Here is a 10,898-nt window from a genome sequence, read left to right on the forward strand (position 1 = left end):
TGAGCTGCCATTGATACAAAGGGACACTGTATGTGTAAATATATAATCCCAACTAAAGTACTCGATCCAAGGGGATCTCGTGATTATTGGTTCAAGCGTGCGGAGATCGATCTACTGCCTGCTAGCTGCTTCTAGTTCGTCCTGGTAACATGCGCTGCTCAGTGCCCAAACTGCCCGTGCACCTCTATATAAGCACCCGGACCCTCACATACGAAATCCATCCAGCTAAAGCTACTCTTCTGAATCAGGCCTTTGCGATCATATATACCACTCGCTCACGAAACGGTGGCAGTGCCTTTCCTCCTGCTGCCCTGCACGATGGCGGCGGCTCAGGTTTTTATAGCTACCTGCATCTTCTTGATCAGCCTCTGATATTGTGTTGCATATGTACTAATCAATGAACATACAACTAATGGTGCCATGCATATATACATGACCTATTTGACTTACTTTGTGGTCGATTGTTGGTTTGATGCCGGATGTTAGTCACTTTTGTGTCTCACTTTTCGATCGAATGTTCAGCAGGTCATGGCAGCACCTGTTCATGACAATGACAATCGCTCAAAGGAGGAGAAGAACCGTGAGATCATCCAAGACACGCCCTGCACAGAGGCGGAAGAACAAGCTCCTGATGCAAAGGTGCGTGACAACGGCGACTCCATGAACGAGGAGGTCACGATCGCTGCTGATACCGATGAGGGGCGGGGCTTAGCACGGGAAGTCGAAGCCAAGCTCGCTGTCGAGCCTGCAGAAGATAGAGCAAAGGAAACCAAGGAAGGAAGGCCCCGCCCGGCGAAGAAGACTGAGAAAGCGGCCGCCAAGGGGGCGGTCGTCCCTGTCGACGACGACACTGATGATGGTGAGGCTGCTGAGCCGAAAGGGGCAAAGAAGACCGAGAAAGCGGCGGCCAAGTGGGCGGTAGTCCCCGTCGACGATGACACTGGAGCAGGGCCGGTCCTGAGATTTCAGGGGCCCGGAGCGAAACTATAATCCGGAGCCCTTCGGGGCCCTTAGTATAATCGTCTAACTAGTAATCATCATATTAGATATAATTCCACGCACCTCTCCATTACTCATTTCTCTTGAGTAAGGACTATACAAAAAATGTTTTAAAGTTTTATGCAAAGGATATTTAGTGTTTTCTTTTTTCCTTTTAGGCCCATTTTTCACTAATATGTCCCTCGTTTTGTTATCAAGACTACCGTAATAACCGGTTTCTCAAGAAAACCTGCATATTCTGCCGCTTTGAATTAAATATAGGCTCGTGATCACTCACATTGGTATCATCCATGTTGATGTCAACATCGTCTTTTATAAGGGTATGACCATCATCTTTCGGAATGGCTTTTGATCAACTGCGAGAACTATCGCCAACTCCTCTTGATTTCTTGAAGTGCTCGTATTGCTCTTATAATATTTTAAAATGATCGTTTTAATGCCTCTTTCTCCTCATCCGCCTCCTTCTTTTTTCTTTTATGACTTGCGGATGGATACTTTCTACCCAGAGCCGACATGACCTTGATGAAATTTAAAGGAACAATTAGCAGAAAGCTAATTAGAATATTAGATTAATTACGTATGATCTTCATCTAATATCATGAAAAAATCTGGTAGGGCATAATATAGTACCTTGTCTCTGTAATCTAATCTGCCTATGTGTGCTCAATCCTCGAAGATTTGATCGCCCAGCCAACAATTCCATATTGACATGTTGATTCGGGAATCAGGATTAAGAAAACCAGGAAGAGCACTGAACACTAGAAGAGAGGGCAGACCGCACGGCAGAGCCGCAGAGGGCACGAGGAGAGATGTACCTACTGGCTGCTGCAGTCCGCGGTCGTCGTCTCGTTCCGTCGTTCGTCGGACGGTCGGAGGCCGTAGAGACGCAGAGTTGAAGACGACGATTAGACGAACAGAACAGCGGTATCAGCGGAAGAACGACCGAACGATCACGAAGAAAAAGGAAACCGTGAATCCAGCGATTCCTTTCCTGTGCACGTCTTGTGCCTGTACGTGGACGTGGTGCAAACATTGGCAAGGCCCACATCTCTCTCTTTCTTTCCTAGGCTGAGCCGTCGCTGACTTCGCCACTTTGCCTTCATTTTTTATTTTCGCTCGAAGTAATACATATACGTGCACATACCCTGGGAGGGGGCCCCTGACTTTTGGGGGCCCGGGGCGGCCGCCCCGTTCGCCCCCCCTCAGGACCGGCCCTGCACTGGAGATGAGGCCGCTGCGGGGGCAGCGCCTATTGCTCTTGAGGAGGCAGAGTCAGCTAGCGAGGAAGCGGGCGAAGGTGGCACGAAGTGTGAGGAGAAGGCTCACGAGGAATAGGGGATGTATTGTGGTGGTTTGCTTTGTCAGATTCAATAAGCGTCTCATAATGTAAAACGTTTTTAGACACTAGTGTAGTGTTAAAAAACATGGAGTAGTTAATTCGGTCAGGTGTAAGGTTGTAAGTGAAGCAATCAGGTGGAGTTGTAGTGTATTGCCTACAATAAAATTGTGTGGTGTTTTCTTCTACAACACACACTAAAAATACAGAGGCGCAAGTGATGTCCTGAAACCACTAAAGACATGTACAATGTTTGATAAGAGAGTCTTATCTCAAGTCTTGCATGTAATTTACAAATGACAAAAAAGACATGTATACAATGGGTTATCTTTTAGCCTTATCTTTAATAACTAGTAGCTATTTCTAAAAATATGGTGAGACATATTGTGCTATGAGATCATCTCTTAAATAAGAGAAGACAAGTTTTTTTTATGATTTCTCTCTCCTTCATCTCAGCATTTATCCTATGTGGCACTCCTAAGATATCATCATTGTACATGCCCTAAGATTTCTTGTGGAATTACATATTTTTCTCAAAATTCGAGTAAAAGGTGGAAGCTGAAACTCAAAAAATCCGGAGATTACGAATTATAAATTTCTGAGTATATATATGTACTAATTCAGTCACCTATTTATAAAACTGCTAAACATATGATGGTTTTATGTGAAGTTGGATCAACACTGGGCATGTCTAATGTCTTGGAGATAAATATGGAGATAGTGGATCGAAATGGGCAGGTTAGAAACAAAGTGGGTGTGGCCAATATTCCCCCATGACCAAAGTGTCCGAAAGAACAATGTTATACTTACCGGATGGGGGCTATGGAATTTTATTACGGGCTAATGTGGCAGAAAACAAGTGGATGGTTGAAATCATGAGGGGGGCAGTAGGTTGATTTCGTAACCTCCTTCCGTAAGTCTAGCATTTCCGTAAGTCTAGCATTTCGTATCCAAAAAATGTTGATGTGTCAATATATACTTCAGGATAAAAGTTGTAGAAAAATGAAGGAGGGTGAGAAATGATGAGAACATGATCAAGACTTTGATTATATTGAAGATGAACAATTTGAAGAATTATGTACCAGAGATGTGTAAAGACAGAAAAGAGATACTCATGGCAGCAATAAGAATGTGGAGACAAATTCTATACCAGGGGATTACATGGGAGACAAATTCAAGCTAGCACCAAGGCAATACAGAATGTAGAGACAAAGCTCATGACAAAGAGGACTTTAATTTCCCATTCTCTCTCCTCTCCCTCCCTTAGGTGAGAGTCTCCATAGTCTCCTCAACTCCTCTCCCCTCCTTGGGCGACATGGGGTGGGAGAGGAGGTCGGACTACCCATGTACAACATTGATTTAGAAGTAGACTATGGTCTAGGTTGGCCTTAGGGTTGTTTGTTGTTATGTCGGCCAATTGCAGTTGCCCGTTGCTTGCATGCAGCACGCGGTGGTCGCCAATGTCATTATCTACTCCTCTGTGGTGAAAGTGAAGTAGGAGTGATGGATCTGGCGAATCCTGCTTGAATAAGCACTAGGTCACGCCAGATCGAGCTGTTGTCGTGGACATTTTCGTACTTGTCTACCCTCTTGGTGAGAGAGAGAGAGACTAGGTGGGAAGGCCAGCCTCGGCTCCGCTTCCTGGTACTTTGCCTCGGTAGATTTTTGCTTTCATTGATGGGGGTATGCTCCCTTAATCTAGAAAAGGCCTCTGATGGGGATCCTGAGCACGAGCGACGGTGGTTCTAAAGGAGCTACAACACCCATGATGGTTGGTCGCCTCCACCGACAAGTTGTTGAATCCTCAAGGTGAATGGCAAACAACTTCATTCCTCCAGACCTTGATGCCAAGGAAGGTGGTCCTTGCAAACAAATTTATACATGCATCTATGAAAACATCCATACTTGCAAACAAATTTAGTAAGACATACATGGATGTGTAATGTAGCCTTTGAGCCAAACATATACATGGATTTGAATATGTCATGAACACCACACACATGACAAAACAACATTAAACATCCATGCATATGAACATGACACATCTATTTCAACTTGACTCTTACATCCATACATTGGGGGAAACATTACTAAAGTTTCACCATATAGATACATTGCAACCAACATAACATATATCTACTTATGTCACATACTCAATGATGCACCGCCATGAATGAAAGCAATGTGTTCACTCAAACACGCCTTCAACAATGACACGGTCATCACATATGTGCCAAAACAACATGACATTCAATTTTTTTTTGCACCTATACACACAAATACAACATTTTTATTTTTAGTTCATGACTAAAAATATTCTATCTCAAATCCAAGTCAATGATTATATGTGGTACAAGAACCAAAATTATAATAAATGGAGAGGAACAAACATGGCCCAAAAATTAGGAAATCAAAGAGCTAGGGTTTCATCTAGTGCTACAAATGCAACCAAAACAACAAGATTCAAGCCATTTCGATGGAATACCAGGTACTATTTGATCCAAACGAGGTCATTTCATGCTAATCTCATCCTTTCTTTTTTAGAAAACGAAATTTGTAACTTCCAAACGTTAGGATTTTATGATTAGATCCAAACAAACAGGATAGAAAAATAATGTCCGGTAAAAAAGTCAGATCTTGAAATATTTTCAAAACAAGGTCATTTCATGCTAATCTCATCCTTTCTTTTTTAGAAAACGAAATTTGTAACTTCCAAACGTTAGGATTTTATGATTAGATCCGGACAAACAGGATAGAAAAATAATGTCCGATCATGGGGATCGAACCCAGGTTGATAGCGTGAGGGCAAGATGGTGTTATCAACTCGGCCAGCTATTGTCTTTGTGAAGTTACGCTTTTAACATTATTTGACTCAAACACACGTGCATTCTTTGTACAAACCAAAAAATGGACCAGCTAATTATTCAGTTTATTCACCATTCTTATTTTATTCTTTTTTCCTGTCATTTTTCGTTCATGGTTAAGTCCAGTTTTCTTGTGTAAATTTTATGCATGGTTGTCTCTTTACTCTCATGGTGCAACCCACATGCAGCAGAATTTTAGCCCAGCCCACGTACAGATCAGGATTTATTTTTCACCCACAACTCCTACAATGTAGTAGCAGTGTACTAACCAACTCACCCTGCCTTAGCTTTTTTCCCTTTCATATGAGCAAAAAAAAAACATTTTTCTTCTTGTGTTTTTTTAGATTTTCCAAGTTGTCTTGTAGTCTCCTATATACCAACGGGCTGTATACCTTGCCCATGTAGTCTCGTTGTAAATATCATGGCAACTTCACATGAGGGATTTTTTTGGGTTGAAACATACACCGGTAACTTCTGTGCAAATGGCATGGTAATTTGTGTACCGGGACCCGATAACTTACATATAAATGTCATGGTAACTTCGACCGGGGGTAAAAAGAATATTGAACATCTCCCCGATAATTTATGTGTAAACAACACGGTATTTTCCGCATGGCAACCCTGATAACTTAGGTACAAACACCACGACAATTTTGACCTGAAGAAAAAAAATTGTCAAAAATGTACCCCGATAAATTTTATATAAACATCATGATAATAACGCATCATATACATGATAACTTGGGTATAAACACCATGATAACTTGGACCCCGAGGAAAATTTATTGAAAAATATAACCTCGATAACATTTGCGTGAATATCATGGCTATAGAAGCACTGCATACCTCATACTTAGGTGAACCGCGGGGGGAGGGGGGGAGGGGCGAGGGTTGTTAAAAACATTTTTTTCGGTACTTTGTGTGCAAATAACACGGTATTATACACACAATAAAGTTGTTAACTCACTACAAACCCCACGGTAACTTTTGACCTCGGAATAAAAGTTTGTTGAAAACATACCCTAATAACTTGTGTGTAATTAACATGATAATATACATGCAACTGAGCTGATAACTTACTTAATCCACACGTGGTAACTTTTTGATCAGGAAAAATATTGTTAAAATACCCCTTAATAATTCATGTGTAAATAACATGATAATACACGCACATGAGAGCTGATAACTCATATACAAATATCGTGGTAATTTTTTGACCGAGGGAATAAAAATTGTTGAAAAACATACCCCGATAATTTTTGTGCAACATAGTAATATACACAACAAAGCTGATAACTCACTGCGTCATAGTCACTTTTTGACCCTGCGATAAAAGTCTGTCGAAAACATACCCCGAAACTTTTATGTAAATCACATGGTAACTTATGTATGACATACGTGATAACTTACATAGTCTAGATGTAGTAACTTTTGGTCCAAAAAAAAGTCATTAGAATATATCAATATGGGATTGAGTTTCGAAAATCTCGTCGAGACGATTTTTTTTGTGAAGACAACTTTTCAATCGGAACGACGGTTTGAGCTACAAAATATTTTGAAATTTGAAAAAAAAGAATCTAGAATGACATCAACTTTTTGTTTTTTAGTGCATATATGCGTGTAATTAAAGGGAGGAGTGCACGTGAAAGAAAAATTAGTCATTCTAATGCATGCATGTATATAATTAGAGTGAAGTAAAAATCATTGTTGTCTATTGCTAAAATCCGAACATCTGATAGTTATAAAAGTCCTTTAGAAAAATCCATCCTTATATAAGGGTAAAGAAAAACAGTACTACTGGTAATTTTGGCCTCAATCGGTCGGCCCCATGAAAAGTCCGCTATGAAATTTCAAGTCTCTTTTGTGCACTGCATTCCTCCGCGAGAAAAAGAAAAGACCACGACGCCGGGACACCGCGCCACGCCCCGGCGGCTGGAGCGCCGCGTCCCGATGCCACCGCCGAGGATCACCTTGTCCGCGCCCCACAGCGACGTGCTCCGCCTCCTCGACGCCCAGGACCTACCCGCCGCGGCGCGCCTCGCGGCCGCGCACGCCTCGTCCCCCCTCTCCCTCGCCGCCGTCCTGCTCCGCCACCCGCCGCCCCGTCTCGGGTACTGCCTCCACGCCCGCGCCGCGCGCGCGGGCCTCCTCGCCGACCGCTACCTCGCCAACGCCCTCCTCGCCTTCTACGTCCGCCTCCCGCGCCACCTCCCCCACGCGCTCAGGGCGTTCGACGACCTCCCTCAGCGCGACGTCGTCGCGCACTCCTCCATCCTCGCCGCGTTCCTCCGCGCGGGGCTTCCCCGCCGCGCGCTCCAGTCGCTCAGGTCCATGGCTGCCGGCGCGGACGGTGTCTCACCCAACGCCCACGCACTCTCCGCCGCCGTCAAGGCCTGCGCTGTGCTCCACGACCGCAACGCGGGCGCCTGCGTCCACGGGAGCATCCTTGTCCGCGGATTCAACGACGACGACATCGTGCTGAGTGCGCTGGTGGACATGTATGGCCATGCGGCTTCACCAGGTGACGCACGGAAGGCGTTCGAGGAAATGCGCGCCCCTGACGGGATATGCTACACATCGTTGTTATCAGCATTTGTGCGGAACCATTGGTATGAGGAAGCCGTGAGGTGGTTCCGGACTATGGTCATGACGAATGGGGTTGAGCCGGATGGCTGCACATTTGGTTCGATGATGACAGCGCTAGGGAACTTGAAGAGGGCGAGGCAGGGCCGTGAGGCACATGCTCAGATACTGACCCGCGGTCTTTGTGGGAATGTGATTGTGGAGAGCAGCACGCTCGACATGTACGCCAAGTGTGGGGCGATGTTGGAGGCACGCAAGGTGTTTGACAAGATGCAGGTTAGGAATGCAGTTTCATGGTGTGCGTTGCTTGGAGGTTACTGCCAGAATGCGGAGTACGAGAAGGTTCTTGTGTTGTTTCGACAGATGGATAGGGAATACGATGACTCATATAGCTTGGGGACTATTCTAAGGGCATGTGCTGGTCTATCTTCTGTAGAACCAGGAAAAGAGATCCATTGCCGGTTTCTGAGGAGTGGAGGCTGGAGAGATGTGGTTGTTGAGTCTGCACTTGTAGACCTATATGCAAAATGTGGCGCTGTAGACTATGCTTATAGAGTTTTTGAAGCGAGCAGTGTCCGTAACACAATTACTTGGAATGCCATGATTGGCGGCTTCGCTCAGAATGGCCATGCTGAGGACGCTATCAATTTGTTCAATCGGATGGTCAGCGAAGGGGCGAAACCCGACTACGTCAGTTTCATTGGTGTTCTTTTTGCGTGTAATCATACTGGAATGGTTGAGCAAGGACGGAACTACTTCAAATCTATGAGCAAAGACTATGGCATTGCCCCCGGAATCGAACACTACAATTGCATTGTTGATCTTCTCAGCAGAGTAGAACTTCTGGAGGAGGCTGAAGATCTGATAAACAAGTCACCTTTCAGAGATGATTCGTCCTTGTGGGCACCAATCCTTGGTGCTTCTTCCACACATTCAAACCCAGATGTAGCAGAAAGGGTTGCCAAGAAAATGATGGAGTTAAAGCCTCAGTACCACTTGAGCTACGTTCTTCTTGAAAATGTGTACAGAACAGTTGGACGGTGGGAAGATGCTTTAGAGATAAGGAGGCTGATGAGATCAAGAAAGGTCGAAAAGGAGCCCGGAATGAGCTGGATTGATGTAAACAGAAGCAAACAACATATGTCAACTGTTAATGGGGCAGCTTCAGAACTAGTAGCCTCCGAGGACATCATCACATGTGACAACTGACCTTAACATTTTCTGTCTCTGCTTTTGCGATTCTGTCCTGTGATTGGCTTATGAGTCATTTGGAGTTTGGGATGAATTCTGGCATGTATTGTTCCCAAAATGCTCTACTGTTATAGCTGCATCCCTGAAAATTGATACCAGCTGGTGTCTTGCAAAGTTCAATGCGTCAGTTGATAGAGACATGAATAATTTGTCGAGCACATATATTCATATATGCTTTGCGGCATATGTGTTTATGTGGGTGCGATGCCCTTATTTGACATGGCAGGCTTGGATGGGATGGCCTTAGCCACCATTAACACAAAAGTGGGACTCTCAGACAGGCTGTCTACTTATTGGCTTCATTTGTAATGACAAGTACGTTTTCTCTGTACTTGGCTCTGTAATTGTTTTTCTTATGTCTCTGCTCAGAGAGATGAAATGCTTGCTTCCATTAATAATGGATAGCGTAGCTGCTAGCAGGCTAACATGCTATATTAATCCAACTGCAGAGGCATTTTAGAATATTTTTGTAGGGTAGCTTTGTATTCTTTTTTTCTCAAAGGCATCTGTGTGTCACTGTGTAGGGTAGCTTGAATTAATCTTTAACGTATATGGCATATGCAAGAATCTCAAAACATTTCCTGCGTATTATGCTTGATTTGAACACAGTTGTACAGTTTGATGCATGTAAATAGTTTTCGTAGACAAGCTTCTTTTGGTGATAATGAGGAATAGTAGTCGGTGCTACCTGTTTATTTCCTCTTAACATTCATGAGACTGAAATCACAGAACATTGTTAGTTGTTGTCACGAGTAGTAATGATTAGCATCTATATGTATGATATCAATGATTCTATTGCCTGCCATCTCAATTCTCTTCCATGGAACAAAGAAAATGTATAGGTTTAACCTCAGATTACGCCATTTTAGTGAATATATACAAACGACAGGCATTTTGATGTGTGTTTGAGAGAGAGAAAAAAAGGGTTAAGCCTTAGACAATGGTACTAACTGAAGCATATGGCCCTATGCTAAATCGCAGGCGCTTGATCGATGCTTGGTTATTTCATGACCTCCGTGCTTGATCTAATGGTACTTATAAATCCAGAGACAGTGCTCTCAGGATGCGAGGAGAGAGCCCTTACCCCGCGGCCGATCGTGATTGGTGCAGCAGAGATGCAGAATGATTGAACGCGTGGAGCCACTAGTAAGTACTCCTACTTAGCATGATGATTGATGGCCCTCCCTGATCCCCATAACCGATCATTGGTACTGTAGCATACATACGTCAGATGTGCTCGAAACGAGGGACAATTCGGAGACACGCCTGGCCTGCCTATGTCGATGACGCTTCATCCTGGGCTTCAGTCTAGGACACCCAGCTGTCAAACTCAAACTCCTAGCTCATGTCATCAGATCTCCGACAGATGCGGCACCCAGTTCACCAGTTGTACGTCGTTCACATGCTCATCTACACCCTAACTCAGTTTCTGCTTTGGTTCCCCCATTGCACCAGCCGACGCCGGGCGGTGGATTCAGCCAGGAGCGGCGGGGAAAATTTTCAGCTGCTCTCAGGGCTCTCGCCTCTCGGATGAAACTGACCAAGCCGGTGAAAACCCTGCCGTTACTCCTCTGCCCATCCATGGACTATAATTGAAGGAGCAGATCAAGGGAGCGGCGCCGTCAGCACGGTTCGACCTGAGGCTCGGAGCTGTGTTTTTTGACCGGCTGGGGTTTGGCACAGGGAAATGAAGACCGGTGCCACAGGATCCATGCGTCGGCCACTTTCGAGGCTTCAGTTCAGAGTTGAGGCTTCACTTGAGTTGAGGTCCGGGCTCTGATATTCTGCCGGTTGCTGGCAACAGGCAGGCGGGTACCGAACCTAGTGTGCTGCCCTGTGAGCTTTTATCGTACGATATGATGATG

General features: G+C 44.6%; 2 protein-coding genes across 4 annotated transcripts; both read left to right on the forward strand.

Moving 5' to 3' along the window:
- Positions 1–237: 237 nt before the first annotated feature.
- On the forward strand, positions 238–2,651 carry LOC119331843 (recombination repair protein 1-like). Its single transcript, XM_037605018.1, has 3 exons — positions 238–333; positions 523–938; positions 2,217–2,651. Exons 1-3 carry the CDS (start codon positions 319–321, stop codon positions 2,332–2,334), a joined length of 549 nt encoding a protein of 182 aa, XP_037460915.1. The 5' UTR covers positions 238–318; the 3' UTR covers positions 2,335–2,651.
- Positions 2,652–7,119: 4,468 nt separating this feature from the next.
- On the forward strand, positions 7,120–10,864 carry LOC119327424 (pentatricopeptide repeat-containing protein At1g03540-like). 3 transcript variants are annotated; one of them, XM_037600531.1, is made up of 3 exons: positions 7,120–9,348; positions 10,015–10,179; positions 10,251–10,864. In XM_037600531.1, exon 1 carries the CDS (start codon positions 7,150–7,152, stop codon positions 8,989–8,991), a length of 1,842 nt encoding a protein of 613 aa, XP_037456428.1. In that variant the 5' UTR covers positions 7,120–7,149; the 3' UTR covers positions 8,992–9,348; positions 10,015–10,179; positions 10,251–10,864. The 3 variants fall into 3 exon arrangements, with proteins under 3 accessions (XP_037456428.1, XP_037456427.1, XP_037456429.1); XM_037600530.1 differs by having other exon boundaries at positions 10,015–10,864; XM_037600532.1 differs by having other exon boundaries at positions 10,081–10,864.
- The last annotated feature ends 34 nt before the right edge of the window (positions 10,865–10,898 follow it).

The sequence above is a fragment of the Triticum dicoccoides genome, chromosome 7A (genome assembly GCF_002162155.2).
Source record: "Triticum dicoccoides isolate Atlit2015 ecotype Zavitan chromosome 7A, WEW_v2.0, whole genome shotgun sequence".
Classification (NCBI taxonomy): Eukaryota; Viridiplantae; Streptophyta; class Magnoliopsida; order Poales; family Poaceae; genus Triticum; species Triticum dicoccoides.

Excerpts from the sequence above, each read along its gene's own strand:
- LOC119331843 (XM_037605018.1), top strand. Across the intron at positions 939-2,216 it reads GTAGTCCCCGTCGACGATGA|CACTGGAGATGAGGCCGCTG; the intron begins CACTGGAGCAGG and ends GGACCGGCCCTG.
- LOC119327424 (XM_037600530.1), top strand. The coding sequence starts at position 7,150 with ATGCCACCGCCGAGGATCACCTTGTCCGCGCCCCACAGCGACGTGCTC.